Below are 21,875 nucleotides of genomic sequence, written 5' to 3' on the forward strand. Positions count from 1 at the left end.
CTATATGAGAGCGGTCCATGTTAAATAAAGGCACAGATTTGCTGTTGCCTATCCTACCTTTTTTTTTTTTACTAGCTTATCTTTCATGCATCTTATTTTTTTTCCTTTAATCTTAAGGAATACATTTGATTTACCAGTAAGACACACACACACACACACACACACAGAATTTTTGCATGGATTAGTTGTTTCCTTGATGAGAAATTAGGCAGTGGATGCTGAAATGCTGCTGGTTCAAAGGCACACAGATTTAGACCAGTGACTTTTACTGTGTCTCTGTAGATGGCCCCTAAATGCCTTGCAGGTCAACTGTTTTTGAAATGGATAGAAATGTGCTAATTCCTTCAAAGTAAATCAGAAGGATTATGACATCTAGGAAGAAGAAACTGCAAGACAGCTCCTGAGCAATATAACTAGGACTGACCCAACAGCATCTCTAAAGCTTCCAATAAAATTGCCTGAGGAGTCTGCCAAGAAGCCAGATGCTGCTGCTGGAAAAATACCTTCTGTAGCTTGGCATTTGTCCTGTAATTGCTTCCAAGAGAGAATAAACTGTAGCATGACAGTAGAAGGTGAATGGTTCCTCACTGCACACTACTTGGGTGATTTTTAAAAATGTTTAGAATATAAGCATGATTTTGTGATGCATTACCACTCATGCAGGTCTTATACTCATTTAACTGTTTGAGTTATCAAACACATCTTTTTTTTTCCTTTTTCCCTGGACATTTTAGCCTGGCAGCAGTTTGGTTTTTCTTTTTCCTTCTTTTACAGGGTCTCTAACCCAGGATCACTTGGGCTTTGATCCTGTAAGTGGGTGATATGGTCACGTAGACCTTTCCAGTTGCATGGTCATAGCAGAGTGGAGATCAGTGTGTTTCCTGGTATGGATGTTTCTGAGTGTGGAATTACAATACAGCAAACAACACCTGGCCCAGACAGTTTCAAGGGTCATATTGTCATGTGACTTTTTTTCCCTTTAGTATATTTTCCAGAACTGTCTGTTATTATTCAGAAACACTGCTCAGCTTTATCCACGAACAGAAAATGTGTGGAGCCTTCTTAGGGGAGGTGCTTCCTCCCTTTGAAAGTGTTTAACATTCTGACTGATAGAAAGCAGAGGCATTTGTGGAGCAGTGTACAACATAATCAGATACAAGGCACTGCAATCACAAATGAGATGAGAACAGATAAGTGAATCCAAGAAAATTATTTATGGTTTGAAATTTCTCCAGTAAAATCTAGCAGCTGTTCTCAAATATACTTCTGTTTGATATCGTGCAGAAGCCTGCCCACTGTTCATCTGGGCATTCCTGTGGGATTACCTGCATGAGTGACATTGCTGGTTTGAAGACTGGAGTCTTTAAATGGACTGGTCAAAACTATTTCTGCAGGTAAAACTCATAATAGAATCACAGAATGGCCTGGTTTGGAATGGACCTTGAAGACCATCTCGTTCCAACCCTGTATGGGCAGGAACACCTTCCACTAGACCAGGTTGCTCAAAGCCTCATCCAACCTGGCCTTTGAACACTTCCAGGGGTGGGACAGGCACAGCTTCTCTGGGCAGCCTGTGCCAGAGCCTCACCACTCTCACGAGGAAGAATTTCTTCCTACTCTAATTTAAACCTACTCTCTTTCAGTTTGAAGCCATTCCCCCTTGTCCTGTCACTAGATATCCTTGTAAAAAGTGTCTCTTTCCTTCAGCCTCCCTTCAGGTTCTGAAAGGCCACAATTAGGTCACCCATTTACCAGACAATTTAAAATAGTGATATTTGTCAGTTGTGGAACCAGAATGTAAAAATTTTTGCCTGTTTGTGTAAATTCATACCTATAGTCCCAGAAGTGTTTTGCTTTTTCCCCTTTGCTCTGCTAGACAATGAACATGTCAGGTCAGGTCAGGTCACTGAGTTTGGTGTAATAAATCAAAAGTCCATTTACAGCAAGGTGAATTCCTCTGATTAGCTTTCCTAATACTTAACTGTCAGGAAACAAGGGCTGAGTGTTGAAAAGCAGCAGTGAATAAAGATCCTGACATAGGGGCTTTTTGTTGTTGTTGACATTAGGAAAGTTTGCTTTGCTTTGCTATAATGTCAGGAAGTGTTCAGAGAATGGAAAGGCACAATGTTCAAGTCAACTCATGTGACTGAGAAAATCTCAAAGGGACCTGAAAAAGTTGGTGCAAAATCCACATCTGTTAAGCAGGTTAGTATAAGGCATCATTCCAAGCTCTACTTCAGTATAGCTTAAGTGTGTAGGTATAGTGATGTTATTTTATTTAAAATTAATGAGAAGGCGAGTCTCAGTTCAGTCTCACTTGCCATATTAAGAAAGTCATCTTGAAATAAAAAAAAAAATAGCTGAATTAGGATATTTCTATAAAGGACAGAAGATGAACAAGTTTCCTTCAACTTACTGTACCACTTAAAAACATGCTGAGCTGTCCAGGATAGGAGATGTTTAACTCCATAACCTTTTCTTCCAATTAGAATACACAGATTCTGATTGTGAGGAATTTGCATTTCAGTATGAAATGTGGTGTCTGACGTTGCTTTTACCTTCTCCCTGGTGATGTTCCTGACTGCATTCTTCTCCCTTTCCTTCGGTGTGATGATTGCACCACCGCACTTTAGTAATCATTTAACAGCTCTAATTACAGAATACTGTGATCCCAACTGTGTACTTTGTCCTTTTTGCCTTCTTAGTCTCTGTTCCTTTGGTGTCAAGAGGATCACAAAAGAGCTGTTCTTCTGCTTTGCAAAAATAAATTCCAGAGGCCCTGCTTTGGTAATGTACAGATTTGCATTTTCTTGTCGCTTTGGAGTTAACGACGTTGAATTTTAGACATACAGGGGTTGGTTGGTCTGATATTGTTTACATCAGTCACGCCGGCATAACTTCTCTGACACTAATGCAGATACACCAGCATAAAATTGGTGTAACTCCAACTCCATTAAAATCAATGGAGTTGCGCCAGTATAAGTCAAATGTAACGCTATTGATTTTGTGCTGGTGTGACTTTATTGACTTTAATGGAGGTGAGGCAGTTTGCTGCTGGTGGAACTCGGGTCGCAGGCGGGCTGTGCCTGGGCAATGTGTCTGTAGCAGGTGTGAGTTCAGTTTCTAGTTTGCTCTTACACAGCATTATCAGAAATTCTCTCTCTTTTCTGCTTCAGGGTCAGCAATGCAGCAATCTGGGTGTAGTAGAGTCTTGGCATAATGCAGTTCATAGAGAAAAGCATTTAGGTAATTAAGTTTCACTGAGCTCAGGGAATCTCTAGTCCCGTCTGAATGACTTTCTCTGTTTTCTGGTAATGTAGTACCAGAGGAGTGATGTGAAGTTTTTAAGCCTGTTCTTTTCAGTGGCAATGCTCTTTTTGATGTAACACCCTGAAAAAGCTTACAAATAGCGCTTCGAGTGGAGCTTTGCATCTCGGAGCAGAAAGTACACTTAAAGGAACAATGAGTGTTGTATTTATACCCCCAGCACAGAGGGGTTTGTTATTAGTTTTCAGCTCTCTGGGCTGGAGTTGCATTCCCTGCTACACAGGCAGAGGAGATGAAAACAGGAGCCTTGGGATCGCTGCCTTCCCGGGGTCTGGCAGGACAGTCCTGGGAAGTTTTTTATGTCTCACCTTTTCCAGGAGCGGCTTATTTCATTCAAGGCTGCAAATACCCTGGTCCGGCAGAATTACATACTTTCTCAAAGGTTGGACTTGACAGTCTTGGAGGTATTTTCCAACCTTAATGATTCCATGATTCTTGTCGAACTGAAGGCTTACAGTGATGCCACGACTGGTTTTAGTGACTGCCATTTCCTTTTTGATTTCCAGCCTTTAATTTTTTGCAGTTGTAGATTTAGGGTTTGATTCTCTCCCTTCTAGCCTTGTAAGACTCCTGAAAGTGATGCTACTCACACTGCATGGTATACTTAGCTCAGTATGTATGTATATATATAAAAAAATGTATGTTATATATATGTAAAAATGTATGTATATATATATATATAAAAATATTTTTCTGTTGGTCTTTAGTGATTGGCTGAAATCTAATGGTTTTCCTTAAAAGTATTTGAATATTCTTTCTCAGATAAATTATGAACACACATTATGTAGTTTTTTCTGAATCCAAATGGCATATTTTGAAGTATTTAAAAAATTCCATTTAAGCAAGGTCCATGTCTTCTATTTTGCCTTTGTTTCCTGAATGCTGTCCTCCGTAATATAAAAAAGAAACTGTAATATTAAAAGAACATGTTAGCAATTCCCCATTATAAATGTTGGTGAAATCAATTCATTTCTTTGAAAAACATCTTTTTAATCTGGTCAGCATTTTCTATGAGTAGAAAATTCATAGCACTTCTGGTGAATAATTGGTGAGGTAAAGTGCAGTATTCACCACTATATGGAGTGATTTCCAGGAGGAATTTCAGTAATTATTCTTGCCATCATCGGAATACTAATAAAAATCTTACTTTAGAAATATTTTATATGTCAATTTTTTTCCAAGATGCTCTTCTAGTAGTAAAGCAGCTTCAAGGGTGCTATTTACCCCATCTGAGGAACTGGGTAACATGCCTGAAAGATGCTGTAAAAATAGAATAATGAAGAATGTTGTAAACCACAACAAACTTAAATATAAAATATGTTATTTGCCTTAGTTACATGTAGGGTTTTTTAAAAAAAGAGCTTCTTGTTTTCAGCAGATAAGAGAAGTATTTTATGAATACAGTCAACTACAGCAACTAAATGCAAAGGGAAATTAAATGCTGTGTTTTGAGTACTAAGTAGTTTTCTGATGTTAGAAGAATTAAAAAGGGTTATTTGGAAGTGTTGTTCTGGAAGACACTACAGATGCAGTACAGAAAGCATAATAAAGCACTTAAATCTCCTTCCTGTGTCTTAATATATAGAAAATCAGAAGTGAGAAGGTAAATGCTCTAGAGCAAACAAAACTAAGTATGAGCTATGGAGGCAGTTGTGAGTCTTTGCAGGCTGTGTAACTTAGGGAGACGGAGGGAGAAGCAGGATGCTGAGTTCCAGAGGAGGGTCTGTAGTTTGCAAGAGGAATTAGAGGAGTTAAACAGGCCACTTGGCTTTCCATATCTGCTGAGGGAGTGAATTTTTTTGTAGATTCTCAGTTTGTGCACGTGAACAGTAAGATTCCTTCCACCTTTAGAGGCTGCAGAAATACCAGGCTAAAGGAATGGCAGGAAAGAGCAGGGAGAGAGAGTCATTTGACTTTGTCACTAGAACCAGTGCATTGTGCTGTTCTGTGGGTAAATGGCAAAACTGGAGGAGAGGACTGGCCCATGCAACAGCCTAACAGAGATTGTTTTCTGTTCCAGGGTAGCCAGAATTTTAATGCATGCTCTGGCTTAGATTTTGCTGCTAAGCACATTATAGAATTTGCTGTAACGAAGTGTCACAGAGACAGCTTCCCTGTTTTCTTTTGTTTCCTTCTCATTTTCTCCTCTGTGTCAGTATCTTAAGCTTTCTCTTTTACCTCATCTTCCTCTTTTTCTGGTTCTCACTTACAGGCCTTATTAACTGCAGTATATCAGTGAGGTTTGGATCAGTCCCTTGGGTTTCTGTTTGGAATTAGTGTAGTGCCTGCTGTAACAGATGAATACTCTCATGTTCCCGAGCCTTGACCATTGGGGAAATGAGCTGATGAGTACAAAATAGTGTGAGCAGCATCAGAGAATTCGTGGCCTTCTCTTCCTGGAGGGTAGAAAGAGCACTGATGGCAAGGATGGGTTTTCCATCGTCTATTCGTGTGTGGTCCCACTGCAGTTCTCTGTGTTAGGCTTTGTGGTCAGATGGGAAGTGAATGAGTAACATTTTCTCCCTGGATTGCAGTCCTTTATGCTTGAACTGGTTTTAGTTTTCCAGAGTCACATACTTTTAAAATACTTTTGTCACATTTTGCCCTTTCAGTATGTTGGGCTTTGTTGAACACTTGCAAAACTATGGCATCAACATGATTATATTGGGTGCTTTGAAGGAAAAAAATTGTTTTCAGGACTTCAGAGCCATAAAAGCCAAGAGCTAAGGATCGTAGCACGGCTTTTGTTTTGTCAAACCAGCATTTGGGAGGTACTATCCTCTTGTCAAATCCCACTTTGGGGCTGTGGAAAACTTAAATACCTAGGGAATGCCAGGGCTTAGTTACAAATCCTCTCTAAGACTGCTTTTCTTTTACATAAGCAGATGGAAACTGGTTTCAGGGGAGGCAACTTCTTAAGTTTTGAAGCCCTGAAGAAAATTAATTAATTCATGTATTTTAAAGCCAGAGGGGAAGTATTATGATGGTCTGGTCTGACCTCTTTCATAACTTGGGCCAGGGAAGTCTCCTGATAACGCCTTCATGAGCCTGCTCAAGCCTGGTGGAAAAGACAAGTGATTTGACAGAAGTCGTTGTTTTACAAATGCATGGGGGAGGCAAGTGGAGCATGGGACTACTTTCCCCACACATAAAGGGTCCAACCTGTGTTAATCCTAACTGCAAAGAATTTATGGAAATATTTTTTCACTGAGGCTTTAGGTTTCATGCTGGCGTAGGAGTAATAGAGAACACAGGCTTAAGACTTCTCTTGGAATTAAAAGCCAGTTAATTCCAGAATGCACTGATTGTGTTCCTGCTGTAGCCACTTAATAAGGCCACAGAAAATGTCAGTATTTTGTTAAAATTAAGAGCTCTGAATCCTCTTTAGGAAAAGCTGAGGCATGCACATAACATTGTAATAGCCAGAGCAGTAACAAGGCACACAAGAAGATCATTAGAGTGGATACGTGTAAGATGATGGATTTTTTTTTTTGGAAACGCAGCTAACAAAATTTTGTCTTTAGAGCAGGGAGAGAAATGTGGCAGAACTGATCAAAGAAAATAGCATCTCATTGATAAAACACATGCTGCAGTACTTCCCACAGTTGGGAGACCGTAGTGTTTAACAACGGTGACCTAGATTGGAGGAGACAATAAAAGCTGTTGCAGTGAAGAGCAGATTGACTGCCATTCTCATCTGGGTAATAAACGGCTGAAATATGGACAGTGCATGGAAGTTTACTAATGTGGCTTACATAAAGACCTGTACTTTTGGAGGAATTGTCTCTGTAGCAAATTCAGTTTGAACTATAGCTTGCATCTGACAGATGTTTATGTGCTCCTTTACAAAGATACCTATTACTTTATTCAAGGATCTATGAGCCTGCGAGAGTATGACCTGATTAGGTTTGAAAGCAAATCAATATGTGAACCTGTCCAAAAATAGACATGCATTTATTTTAAAAAATATTACTCAGTAGGATAGCCACGAGGGGATATAGCTTTTCTGGAGAGTTTCAAATGAGATAGCAGTCCTATGTCGTTACTTTAAAATATTCAGTGCCATTCAGATGCTACTATTTCCTGTTGGAAGGAGCTGACAACAGATGACATTCCTGATGCTTTGTACCCACAATAGTCTTCTAAGACATTAAAATTTGCTTAACTATGGACCCTAGTGGTATTTTGTATTTCTTTTGAATTTATCTTTTTTAATAAATGGACCTGTCATAAATATTTTCCTTTTGTGAATTGGTTCATGTAGAGTTATGTAGTTAACCTTTAGGTAAATATAAATCCAAATTCTCAAAAAATAAACTGTCAATCCAGCTGTGACTTGAGAGATGCTTTAAGTGCCATTGAGCTGTAAAGGCTGATGCATCCCTACTGTGCTGTAAAACTAAATATTATTAAATTGGGTTGCATGCAGGGGGAGGGGAAGGAGATGGGGGTTGCAAGGGACATCTGTTCTCTGCCGCGCTTCTCTCCCTGTTTGTGGGGGGATTTGAGGCGTAAGTGAAGAGCAGCTCTGTCTGCAGCCGGGTGAGAGAGTTCCCTCACAGCACAGCTCTGAGCTGTGCTGGGGCCCATCGTGCCTGTGCTTGGGAAGTGTCATCTCCCTGTCCATGGACCTGGCCAAAGAGCACTTCAGATCCTGGCAGTGTCACTTCTGGAGCTGTTATTCCTTTTCCCTCTGTGATCAGCCTTCATTTGCTTTGTCCTTTTCTGGTGTTTTCCTAACTAAGAATGTTAATCAAAATGCTGTTAGTTTATTTGGGTCTATTACATCAAGAAGGTGTATTTGGCAACAACTGCAACTCCAATTTGTACATTGCTTTATTTTTCCTCCTTTTTGCTATTCGGCACTTATTCAGATCCCATAGAGGAGGAACAGGGAATTTTGTATTTAAAAATCAGTTCAGCAGATTTTGAAAAGCTATCTTTGAATATTCTATAGTACACAGACAGACTTGAAGAGCTTATTAAAGAAAGCCCCTGACACACTTCAGCAATATTAAATCACTTCAGACGGTGCATGGCAGTGTAATGTTACTGAAGCATTTTAAAATGTTGAAAGAGCCTGGATTTGAAAGTACTGGTGGCTTCACAGCCCTTACTGTGAAAAGTGATTTAAACTGTCAAAATTATTTCAGTGTTTGCAGTCTGTTACTTTCTTAAATGACAAAGAAGGGACACTAGTAAATAACTAACTGCAGTTAATCTCTGGCCAGCTAACCAGCTGATATGCTGGGTTAATATCTTTATTAAATGCTTATTTAATAAGTGGGCAGCTGTTCAGACAGGCCAGATGGACTTCACTGTAATTGTGCTAATAATGAGAACTTTCTCACAAAAAGAAAGGGCAATAAGAAGATCCATTTGGTGAGGGAACATCATGACAAATGGCTCCAGGACAGTATGGTCCTCTGCCCTCGACAGGCTGGCTGGAGTAGGTGGGTCATCCTTCAAAGCAAGAAGGACCAGCAGTAAGAATTGGAGTAATTTTTTGCTTAGATGTTTATTCTTTGTGTGATCTTTGCCATCCCCAGTCCTGCCTTCCTCATACTGCTCCAGCACATTTCTGCTGTGGGTTCACAGCTGGTGTATTTTTGTATCTCCCCAACAAACACATATTATGTAAAACTGTATCTTGCTCTCTAAATGTTATCTTTTTGCCCTTATCCCATTTATATTTCATAGGTTTAATTAGCAATTCTCAGAGTTCTTTACAAGAAAGATTACTAGATGGGTGTTAAAAATTACAGCTTTGTTTGCGTGGAGACAGATTCTTTTATACTGGAAACATTACCATAAGCAAGAGGAGTGGCAAAGTATGATGTTCTCAGCATGAGCAATGAATACATTTTTCATTTGTCTTTGTTCAAGTAGAGAATGAAGGCACTGAAAGAGCACTGGAGTAAAAATCTGAACTTGCTATCTGGCAGTATGTTTATACCTTGGAATTGTTGCATTTAATAATTGAGTCCTTGCAGAATTTTTTACTTTTGGTGACGTTTCAAGCTACTTCTGAGATCGTAATCTTTGTCCTCCAGCTGCTGGTCCAGAACTACTGGTCTTCTGTACATCCTAAGTAGTGTCTCTAGCCTGTTAAGACATAACAGATATGCCAAAACATTTAAAATATAGATGTTTGAGGCTAGTCAGAGATAACTGTGTTTAGGCATCCAAAATTATGGACAATTGGCTCTGTAGATGAAGAATTTTATGTTTCTTCTTCAGTAAACTTGCAATGGTTTGCCTTTTTTTTTTTTTCCTTTTATGTTTTAAACTCAGAAAATGACTGTTCCTTTTTGTTTCCTTCCTTAACAGCACTCGAAAGGAGTGAATGAGATGAACTGTTTGGGTTATAGTATCTGAAAGGCTAAATTATTCTCTTGGAGAGACGTTCTAAATGAGCCTGACCGAGATCCTGGATCTGTGTGAAGAGGACTAAGGATATAGGATGTCAACTGAGACAGAACTTCAAGTGGCTGTTAAAACCAGCACAAAGAAAGACTCCAAAAAGAAAGGTAGTGACTCATTTCTCTTTATTTGTACATGTTTTGTACTTTAATCAGCTCCTACATCAGCCACCTTTTATGCATCTGTGATTCTTCTGTTATCTGTGCACTCAGTGAAAGTGAAATTTGTTACGCTCAGTGGAACTCTGGTACAGGAATATGGGTTTCAATTCTCTGACATCAAAATACCTCATTTTGAAATATACCTGAAATGTGAGAAAAAACTTACATGTTATTTATGGTTCACAAAAGGAAATACAATTTTAAAAATTACCCTTAACAAAAGATAACTCTTTTTCCGCTCTTGATAAATACATTTTCTTCTAAAGGCTTTTTTTTCTACTTTCTTTTGAACTAAGCAGAGCTTAAATGCACTTTCTGTTACTGGAGGTTGAATCTTGCTGACACTTTGTGAAGTTACAGAGAACTCAGCAGCAATCTGTAGAGATTTAATTGTAATCTGCTAAAGGAAATATAAACAAGGAGGAAGAAAACTCAAAATCAAGGAAAAGCTATGGATAAATGCATGGTTGGGTTTGATCATATTTGTATTTATAATTTTGCCTCAGATTGTAGGGCAGTTCTTTGGAGTGATAACCATGAGAAATGGGACGATATGAATTTGGTGCTTATGCTTATTTATTTTAGTCGGAATTTTTATTCTTAGATTTTTATTAGTGTTTTTACTGCTTATGGTTTTAAATACTGATGAACTTGGAGCCCAAGACCTTAATTTCTAGTGGTAATTCATGTTGTTCTTTGTAGCCATCTTTGATTTGTTTTTTAAACCTATACATAAAATTGAGATTGAAAACAGAATTACTCAAATAAAAAAGTAAAACAAAAAAGAAAAAATCGTACTAAATAGTTTAAATACCTGAGACAGCAAGATTTGAACTTTCATGTGAGCTTTTGAGTTTGGTGGTCTGTTTTTTTCTGTGGGTGTATAATTTAGCCATTTATTCTGAGGATTGTTTACATCTTTATAAGACAAAAAAAGTTCTCATCTTTGCTTATATATGTGTGTTGTGAATTTTACTCATTGTAGATAACTGGTTGAAATTCTGGGCAGCTATAACGTTTACTGCAGCAATTCTACCAAAACATTTACTTGTGTTTGCTTGAGCTTTTGTATCAGGAATCTCTATATTAGAATTTGTAAGAGACACCGCAATTAAAAAAATTCAAGTGTTTGTTTGGGAAGATGATTTAGAAACCTTATGACTGCTCTAGGCCTAAACTTACAAGGAAAAAGTGATTCATTTAAGATAAAAAAGCTGTAGTTTGGCAAGGCAAAAACAGGGGAACTTTGATGTAAATTAGAGTGTGATCTAAGAGAGATTTTTAAGGCAAATAAAGAAAGTGGTTTAGTTGTGCGATCATTCAGGTTTTTGGGGCAGGCAGGAAATTAAAAAATGTCTCCTTTTTAGTATGGATAACATCTTTTTGATGTGTGCCATCTATTTTTTCTCTTCTGCTGGAGGGTGAAACTTTTCGAAAGCAGCAAACAACTCTTTTAGGAACTTGATGTTTATGTTGATAAAATATTTAGCATCCAAGTTCTGAAAACACTTTCATAAATCATAATAACTGAACACTTCTCTGCACAGAATCTGATTCTATCCCCCAGATGGAAATTCTGAGAATTACCTTTAGTGCTGAGAGGGAGTATAAAATATGTTGTGTGGCAGCGATCAGAGCTCCCTGCAGCAAGTATGAGTGTCTGAAGAGCTGGAAGGGACAGTGTAGGGCAGTTGCACATCTGCAGGATTAATCTTGTTCTGTATTGTCTGTGCAGTCTGAGTGCATCTGATCACATCAGCCATCCCAGGGCTCTTACATAGACAAGGTACACAATGCACACACTGTTTGCTATTCAAATCCCACATAATGAGAGTCAAAAGAAACTTGTGTGCTCATTTACTTACCATTGAGTTGTATGCATTTGCCTATATTTCAACAAAAGAGCCCTCCATGAATGATGGACACGTGAAAAACAGGGATTTTTTTTCCCTTTTTTTCTCAAGTTCATTAACTGTGAGCAGTGGCAGGTAGCAAGTGCTAACATGAAGTTTCTAATGTTGCTAATCAATGAGTTTGATTATGTAGTGGAACTAAGTATTCCCAAGATATTAGTCTTTGCTTTATAAACAGAAATTTCAGCTCTAGTGTTTTCCAGTGTTTTGTTGTACTTCTGCAAGATGCATGCAGCCATCTCCATCCGGAGCAGGGGTGGACCTCTTTTGCTGTATTATCTACTGTTTTGGTGGTTCTGCTTTCTGCAGTTCACAGCACTGCATGGAATGTCTGTCCCACAGATATATCCCACGTTGAAGATCTGGGGTAACTGAAAGGGGATGAGGATTAGGATGGAGTTAGAGCATGGGACAGGGTTCTTTCTTTATCTAAGCAAAAGTCTTCAGTGTAGTGTCAGCTAAATCTTTAGCTCTCTTTTTGTCTGTATAAGGATCTAGTAAGCTAATGTTTCTTATTCAAAGTGTTGAAATAATATGAGGCTTAATTCCTAAGATCTGTAAAGTATATGAATATAAAATATGATAAAATGTCAGATAAATGCAAGCAGCTTATTTAAGTACAATCGCCGAAAAGAAAATTATGGTTATTCAGATGATGTGATTTGTACATTTCTGTTATAGTGCCTACCTTGAGTTAAAACCACTGTAATGTCATTAGTTAACAATTTAATAACCTGGAGAGGTTAGAGGGAAGGTCCAGGAGGAATCTCATGATTAATGAGTGAGCGTGAATGCAAAGTCCTGCTGCTGGGATGGACTAACTCCCTGCAGTGGGGGTGGAATGTGTGTTTGAAGTTCCTTTAGGGTTTCTTATAAGTGCTTTTAGGCTCTGTTGCATTGGCTACTGACTGTGGGGTGACAGGGAAATAGTTTGATTTCTGCTGCAAAGGGGGCAAATGACAGTGGGCATGCAAACATTTTACCAAATATTTCTTTTATGTTCTGGGGACACATCTCTTTTTGTAGTCGTATGCAAAGCAGTTCTCTCTGAAACACTTCTCTTTATACACAGTGTTTTTACAGCCCTGAGCTTTCTAGTCACAGACAGCTCTCCTGTCTCTCTCAGCTGTCATCTGAGCTGGTTTGTAGGACAATATCCTGTTCCAACACTGAAGGGTTATTACTATGGGTACGACAAAAACATAAATACAAAACCCTCTCAGAAGCTGCTATTTACAAAGTCGCAGCTGAGAAACTCTTAATGTACTGTAGGTAAGTTCAATATTAACATGATAATATCAAACTGTAATTTTGTATGTTAACATTATCATCTGGATAATCTTAAAAGCAGGCAGTTGAAAAATCAAGTATGAATTTTGCTTTTTGTTCAGTCAGTATTGATCTTAAGGATCCAGAATTTGATGGGATCTGGAAACACTGCGTAGTCATACTCCCAGCAAGGGGGTCAGAGTTTTAGCTGACTTGGAAATACAGTTATGGAAATAGAGGTGAGCCAGGCACCTCCCTTCCTCCTCAGATTGTCATTTTTTGTTCCCTTTACTGTGAAGATTCTTGCCCATTGAAGGCCCATGTCTCACCCTGACCTCCACAGCCCATCCTTTCTACACTTTATTCCATTTTTTGAGCTTGCAGTACACTAGATGCTATTGGAGGAGATTATATTTCTGCCATCCCTCACCTCCAGCCCTAATCTTCATGCCACTCTTGCTGATACCTGGTAGTAACTTTATTGTAATTACCTTTTTTGAGAACTTGCTCACATTTCAAAAGACATCCTTAAGAGGTTTCATGTTGCTCTCTAAGTGGAAATGATGACAAATTCTCAGGAGATTTAGAAAGCTCTAAAGCTCTATTTAAGGACTTTTCTGTGATTTAGGGTTTGTGGTGTTTTTTTGAGTTTGCCAAAAATCATGTGTTGCTATAGCATTTAGAGATGTAATGATACAACTAATGCTCTTAAATGCTGATTTTATTTCATTTGTTTATGTCATCTGGTTCATTAAGAAGTGAATAAAAATTGTGTGTCTGTATCATTCGAGATAGGAAATTAGAATTTTTTATTAGCCAAAGTTGTTACAAACATAAACCATGTTTGTCTTGTAGTACATGGGGGAAAAGCCATTTTATAAGTGTGTATGGATTATTGAATCAAATTGAAAACATTTACTTGAGCCTATCAGAATTAAAATTGATTTAGAAACCTCTCCGGGGGAAATGTGTTGCATTGATGTTGAATTCACACTGATAACTGCCTTGGAAAATCCCTCCTTGAAAATTAACTGAAACAGTAAAACTAAAATAGGATGTCAGTGGAGTGAGCCAGGTTACCAAATTTCAGTGCAGATCTTCACCTGCTCGGGGGAGGGCAGGAGACTTTTCTAGACATTTAGTTTCTTCCCTTTGCGCTTAAATTCTGTAATTTTTCTATTTGAAGCTTAGGGCTTTTTTGCAACATCATTTCTCATTGTATCCCCCATAGTAAGGCTTTTGAGTCAATTTTCAAAATGACAGGGACTTTTAAAAATGGTAACAAATACAGAGAGGAGCTTGGGCACGTTGACAGTCAGCATCATGATGGTTGATGCTAAGGATCCCCTTGGGTGAAATTCCCCTATTTAATGGGTTTCCACTGAATGTGTGGGAAGCACGTGGCATCTGGAAGCAGATTTTACAGCAGGCAGGGCGCCAAGCTGAGGATTGCTGTAACTGGCCAGTAGGAACAGGAAATTCAGAGAGGGTGTGATGTGCTAGGTCTCTGCTAGAGCTGGATGTCTTCTCTTCTTGTGAGCTGGGCACTTTGTTCCAACTGGATGAATATCCAAGTTCCGAAGCCGTGCTTGAGGAGGGAGAGCTCAGGGGGCTGGTTAATGCCAGGTAAGGAATTGCCCCTCTTGCACTAGGAGGGCAGGAGGGGTTTTTCGTGGTAGGGCTTTCTTGGTGGTGGAAGATCTGAGTTTGATCCTCTTGGGATCAGGATGGCAAAAAGCTTAACTGTCCCATTTTATCTCTCCTGATTAAAAGGAATGAAGTGGCTCCAGGACCATTCACATCTGTTGGATTGGGCCTCTGGCAGAGTCATATCTATTTCCTGGATCTTTTAAACACTAATGAGAGACTGGGGTCTGTCTAACTATCTAAAGGAGAACCTTTGCATACCCAAGAGCAAAACTCTAGTCACACTAAGATCAAACAGAAGGTACCTAGTTAGTTTAAAAGCCTCTGGGGGAGGCAGCCTTTAAATGAGGTTATGTTTTGTCATTTTCAGTTTTCATCATAGGTGCCTAATGCTACCCAAGTCCTGGTTTGGGCTTCTTAGACCTTATTTGAATCTAGTCTTTGGATCAATCATTGCTAAATTTGAGAGAGGAGTGGAGGTTTGTGATTGATGTGAAAGTTACAGTTTTACTGACACATGGAAATCTCGATGCAGTTTTTACAACTTCATTTCCAGATTAGAACTTGAGTTTAAATTAATAAGTGCTATGAACAAGAATGGTGGATTATTTTTTTAATTATTTAATGTTAAAACAAAATATTGTGATCAGCTAACAATAATGAAACCATCATCACTGTAATGAGGCATTTCAAGTTGTCAGGTTGGTATAGGTTCGTTTATTTTTCTGATTACATAGCTAAGATTCATGGAATCCATGAAAATTCAAATTTGATTTAAAGAGTAATGAAAGAAGGGCACAGTCAGGAGCTTATTTCATTGACGGGGAGTGGATTTGCTTTGTTTCCTTGTAGTAGCTATGAGGTTTTCAATAATTTATAGATCAAGTAACAGCACCATTAATTGATACACTAATTGTGTCCACATGCCTGCCTTTAACAAATCTCTTCTGTGAAATGATTACTGACAATATTAATTGCACATCTTTTGAGTCTTGATATAAGTTATGAATTCATTCGCAAGTTGAAAGGGGGTGGGAAAATCATTAATTTTGACATTGTGTAGCTATAATTAACAAGAGTTATCCAATAACCTATCATCAATTAGAGAGCTCATGAATTGTATTTTAAATACCACGTATCAAAGGGGGGGTCTGTGGTTGTTAATGGAATTGTTAATTCTTTGGGGGTGATGGATGTTGTATCTTGTTGTGGTTATAATGTGTACTGTTGTTTGTAATTGAGAGAGGGATATGACTGAGTTAAGGTTGGGGCTCTTGTTACTTTGCTGCTCCTTGGTAGAGGAATCAATAATCTGTTGAATGTTAAGAATAAGATTTCTTGAAGGCTTCTTTTATAATTTCTCAATGTTTTAACAGTTGTCAAAGCCTTTCAGTTGAAACTAGTAATTAGGAGCTTAATGCAAAGCATATTCCACAGAGGATTTGACTCATATAACAGTCATTAAATACAGGTGGGTGTTCCTGTGCTTCAAGGCTGGATGTAGACTGGGAGACCTGCTGGTTGCTGGCAGTGAGGATCACCTATGCATCCCCCTCAGCTTGTGCTGTATGTTGTTTCTGGCTTCATCCTCTTATACTCTAAAATTACATCTGAGATTTGATTGAAACCTGGAGAAGGTGGGGCTGGGACTGGTAAGGAGGTAAAACTTCCAAGGAGGCAAAAGAAATTAATTTTCAGGGAATTTTTTTCTCCACTTGTAGTCATTGAAAGGCCTGAGCAAAATTTGTATTGAGACCTTTGTAAATGAAAAGTTTTGTTCAGAGAGTTCAGGGAAGAAAATTCTATCATGTAATGAATAACTGAGCAGGAGTGACCTAATTCATCCAGATTAGTAGCTAAAATACCTCCAGAGGTTTGGATTAGTAGAAGTTTCCTAATATGGCTCACAGAGAAATACTCTACAGGGACAAGTATGCTGATGGTGATAATGTTTTTGTAGCATTCTTCATCCGAAGACATTTGCTTGCCTAATAAATATTAATGAGTAACATTTCTGTCATCATGTTGCACTACATGCATTTGAACACTTCTGCTTTTCTGAAACATTTTGCCTTTTCTATTGATATTATAGTTACTTGCAGAATTTCACATACAGTGCAATTAAGCGTTACTGTGTAATGCAAGTTAAAGGTATCAGCTGTGTTGATAACTGCTCCCATTTTGCTGAAGGAAAATCAAAGTCAAGTAAATTTGGAATATTAGCTGCATCTCAGCAATCTTGGAAGCATTAAGTTGCTCACTAATTTTCTCTGAAATAAACATGTAACGCTTAGCATTGCTGTCCACATTATTGCAGTGAATACTTTTTCATATTACTAGGGAAAATTCCTCCAAACTTATATAATCTTATATAATTTACGGAAAATAATGAGCTTTCGTGACCTGTGTACATATGGGGAAATATAAATTGATTTCAGAGGTGGTTAGATCTTTGCATTAAAGCCAGTGCTGATCTCTCAATTACTTTCCTAAGATTACAGCATAAATCAGGGCAGAGCTTGGTGTGTAATCTGAGGATCCTGTTTCTTATTTTGTGCTTTAACCAATGTCTGCTCTCTCAGTGTTTATATCACAGTAATTTCTTTAATCAGCTTGTGAAATAAAAACTGTGGAGCAATGTACAAGTTAACAGAAACATGCAGGGTTTGATTTGTGTATTTAAGCAGCCTGAAACAGAAGTGTTGAGCTATATATACTAGTCAAGTAATCACAAACACTTTGCTTGAAAAATAACGATGTCCTTAAAATGTCACAGACCTCTTGAACACTGACCACTTACAGTTAAGAAAAACTTACTGACAGAATTGGTAGCATTTTGAAATACTAAGGCTGTAATTGTAAGTCCTTCATTCATGCCTTATGGTAAATTCCTCTTTAAGACCTCAAAGAAATATGTAGGGAATTTGGTGGAGTAATAGGCTCAGACTTCCTGTGATAAATATGTCAGGGCAGACATTCATTGTGCTCCTCATGAGTAAAGAAAAGATGTGGCTGTGATCCTCGTAGATGATTGCATCTATAGAATCAATATGGACATTGTTGGCCTTCCAGAATAATGGTATATAATATATAATTCATATTGTATTTGGGTTGTCCAATGGTAAAATGGATGAATGTGTTTAAGTATAACATTCCTCTTGAAATTGAATTCTTCTTTGAGATAAACTTGTCCTCAGAAATAATTACATATTATTTGTATTATTTTTATCTAGACACTGTTATATATAATAGCTACTGTTAGTGTAAAGACAGGAAAAAGAGCATTTCTCTGCTTTTACAGTTGATTGGTTTTGCAGATGAAATGGTGTATTTAGTTTGTTTAACTGAGTAATGTGTTTGTGGGGGTCTTTTATATGGAAACAAAGGGCTGAATAAAAAGCAAGATATTTTTTCAGTTTTTTAAACTGTTTTTAAATCCACTTCATGCTCAGGTGTATTAGATGCCCTTAATTGATTTGCTGGGTTTTTTTACAATTCTTTCAATGTGTATTTTAATGCAAGTTCCAAATGATCAAATCTTAACATAATATATGGATTTTGGGCAGACATAGTGAATATGAAAAATAATCAAGGTTCCCTCCAATGTGAGGAGCAAGAAAGAGAATTTTTAATTTAGTAACTACCAACTGATGCCAAAAAAGACTGAATGCTTTTGATTTTGCAGGAAAGGAGAAATCAGAGTACTTTTAGGTACCTTTGCTCTCCCAGGAATATGTGTGTAGAATCCTGGAGTCCTGCATGAAATAGGTTTTGGATACAAAAGCAGATGTGTCTCTTTGGAAGGTGACAGTGGACAGAAGCACTGTCAGAGCTGGGTAGTGAATGTGGAGACATTGCCAAGGGTCCAGTGTGTGTTGTGCGTGCTGCTTAGAAAAGTATAGGGTCCTTATGTACTTCAGAAAGATTGTAAATTTAGTGCATGAAGTAACTGGTACTTATCAGCTGTCTCACTGGAGACCTCCATCATTAGGGACCACCTTCTAAAGTCCCTTCTTGTCTTGAACAACTCATTCTGCAGTCAGGTATCCACACCAGAGCTTGCATCCCACGAGCCCAGAGCTCAGGCTGCTCTGTCTGTCTGACCTGTTGGTGGCTCATCACGAGTAGGAGCTGCACCGTGGTTCACAGTTAGTGCTCTGCAGAGGGACGTTTTCCAAAGATGATCCATTTTCCAAACTGGGAAAGAAGGCAAGTCTTCCCTGATTGAATCTTTGTGGCCTCTGTGAATAGAAATTCTACATGAAACCAAGTTGTAAGGAGCAATGACTTTAGTGCTTATTGGCATCTTTCTTTCTATTTGTAACAACAGTGAGGCCAAAGCTGATTTCCCAGGACTGACCTAAACCTGAAATTTGACAAAGGCCATCTTTCAGTCTGTTTCTGTTTGTACAACCATGTGTGGAGGCACTCGACATCTTACAAGCTGCCTGTTTCTTCTTTGACCCTCCCTGAACAGCCAGTGCTTCTCCCCCACAACCTCTCTCCACAGAGGAGGATCAGTGGAGTTGACTCACTTCTGATTTAGACATAATGTTTATCCTGTTCTTGTTGCTCAGGCTGAAACACCAAACAAAAGAGGTTATCACTTATTTGCAAGCAGGTGAGTTTATCCACTTTATTTACTATAATACTGTTGGCTTTTCCCAATTCCTTTTATTTATGCAGTTGTGCAGCATGGGAGAGTAGTTGCCAACACAATATCCATTATTATTCTGACAAGAACAGAGTAGCTTTCACTTCCATTTCCTGAAGACAGCATTACTCAGTGCTGCAAAACAGCAATGAAAATAGGAGAAGTAGGGCGAATTATCATTTGGCTGCCGAGTCCCAAAACTGCCGTTCCTTGCTCCCAGTAGATCAAATTTGAAGTAGGGGTGTGAGCAGTGTATGGTCTGTCTGGGTTTTGTGTCCTCTCTGTAATGGTTCAGTCAGGGAAGGAAACAAGCTGTTGCTGCATGAACACAAAAGTCACTACATGTAGAACCAGAAATGTTAACATGATTGTGCTTCCAGGATCTTCCATTAGAGGTAATTGAATCGGGCAGGCTACCGGGCCTGAGGGGATTCATCCTCTCCCGGATCCTCCTGGCAGTGGTTTCAGTGATGGTAGGATGTCCTGCTTTGGGAGAGCCCTGCAAAGTTGTCCAGAAGCACAGAAAGCTTTAGCCTTGACTTCATAAATATTAATGTTTCACAGCAAACTCTTCTAGAAATGACAGGAGCAGCAGCTTCCTCTGGAGTCAACTTGCCTTTAATGTCTACCCTGTCTTAAATACTGGCAAATGTTGAACAGATAATCTGTGATCTATAATTACACCTCTGATTCTCTTAGTTTAGTTAGAGGAAAAATTGTATAGTGAAAAGGATGATTCAGGGAATGAAATGAAATTAAGCATAGTACGCCTTTTGAGGTTAGCTATTAATTTCACTTTTAAATATAAAATTGCCATTGAAGTAATAAGAGGGTAATATTCACACGTCACAATAATGTGCTGATAACTAGGTGGAAGGCAAAAACATATGTAGTAACTGGATGAACTAATCTTCTTTTTATACCTTGTGTTGCCTGTATAAGGTTTAAATTGAACTCAAATGTACGAAGTCGCATAAAGTGAATTAAATGCACCAGGGAAATTGGGTGTACTCTGTACTCAGGCATGGCTTAAGTTTAATATTGACATGGTTACCTAGGTGTATTTAGTGTTTGCTGTATTTACTAGTGTAGGGATGTTTATGGATTATATGTTTTTTAAAAAAAATCACAAATCTGAAATATTTCTTTAAAAATAATGTGTTACCAGTCCTTTCCAGTAAAACTGGATGTGGAAGAACACAGCATCTGCTGTTAGGAGCATGTCAAAAGGATGGCAGTGCTAGAGAGACAGTGGAGATCAAAATGAAAACTACCTACAGAATTCTTTATCTGTCTTGGCTATTTTCTTTCTCTGTGCTAGAGTATAACTAAAGCAATACATTATATCGATACCTCTGTTTAATTGCATTAAAGAAATGCTGGGGCTGTAAGGTTAAGCACTAAAATTCTAAGGAAGCAGAGACTCAAAGTTGCCTGGGTAAGCCTCATTTAACATCCCTTCAGGATATACATTTTCATACAGTTTTTAATGAGCGGAGCTCGTATTGCTATTTCCTGGAGACCTTTGTCCTGTTCAGTGAATGGAAGGACAGTGGTCAGGGAATGTGCTCCATTTGGTGCTGCTTACTGTGCTTGGCAGTCAAGATGGAGCTGCCTGCTTTGTTTGCATGATACTCCAAATTGAATGTGAATACATGGATATTGATGGAAACATTAGAATGTCTAAATTCTTTATGCCTTAGAAAAATTCTTTTCATATATATTTCTTTTTAAAAGTCTGTTAATATGTAGATGTAAAAAGGGAGACAGGTTGGCTCATGAGAGTTAAATAAATTAGTTAAGTAGAAACTGTGGATATTGAGAAATTACTCCTGGATAATTTTTCAACAAAATGAGCAGGTATGTTAACAGAGGAACTTTCGATAAAGAAGTATTGTTTTCAACTAAGGTTTCACGAGGAAACTTCCTCAAATGCAAGAGAATGTTTCAGACAGAGAAGCTTTGTGTGAGAGGAGTGGTGGATCCCTCAGGGAGGGGAGAAGAGCTGGACCCTTGTGCTGATTATGGGGCATGGCTCTGGGAGGAACTCATATCTCTGGTGATTACCCTGGGCCACTGTGAGATAGATATATATGTCTGTTCATCCTTTCTTCCTTCTTCGTTTGCTTTTACAGCTCTGTTTTCCTTTTGGGGAATATCAGAATAGGAAAAATCTGAATATTTTCAGTGTAGATCCTATTTTTTATCAAGTTTTAACTGAAAGAAGAAAAAACCAAGTTTCAAATGAAGAGTCTGAATGACTGGACATCAGTGCAGGGCTTCAGAGGGGTGCAGTCACAGCAGGATTCATGAGGGATTATTTTGGCAGAGGAACTAGTAAGAGGAACAAGTCAGAAAAGACTGAGGTCGCAGCAGTTTTGCAGAATTTGTTTAAGATACGGATGCTTAACATGGCCACAGGGTTAGAGCAGAGGGGAATGAACAGTTAAAGGTTCATTAAAGGTTACCTAACTGTTTAAA

At 38.4% G+C, this 21,875-nt stretch overlaps 1 protein-coding gene across 29 annotated transcripts in view; it reads left to right on the forward strand.

Annotated features, from left to right (window-relative positions):
- Nucleotides 1–21,875, forward strand: part of DAB1 (DAB adaptor protein 1) — a 434,139-nt gene that overhangs the window by 314,392 nt on the left and 97,872 nt on the right. For 28 of the 29 annotated variants that reach the window (XM_064665096.1, XM_064665105.1, XM_064665095.1 and 25 more), the window contains one exon: nucleotides 9,658–9,857. In XM_064665096.1, the coding sequence (XP_064521166.1) occupies nucleotides 9,791–9,857 (67 nt within the window). In that variant the 5' untranslated portion in view covers nucleotides 9,658–9,790. Of the gene's footprint in view, nucleotides 1–2,705; nucleotides 2,788–9,657; nucleotides 9,858–21,875 lie in introns of all 29 variants that reach the window. The other variant, XM_064665099.1, reaches the window with a different exon arrangement.

This window comes from Pseudopipra pipra, chromosome 9 (genome assembly GCF_036250125.1).
Source record: "Pseudopipra pipra isolate bDixPip1 chromosome 9, bDixPip1.hap1, whole genome shotgun sequence".
NCBI lineage: Eukaryota > Metazoa > Chordata > Aves > Passeriformes > Pipridae > Pseudopipra > Pseudopipra pipra.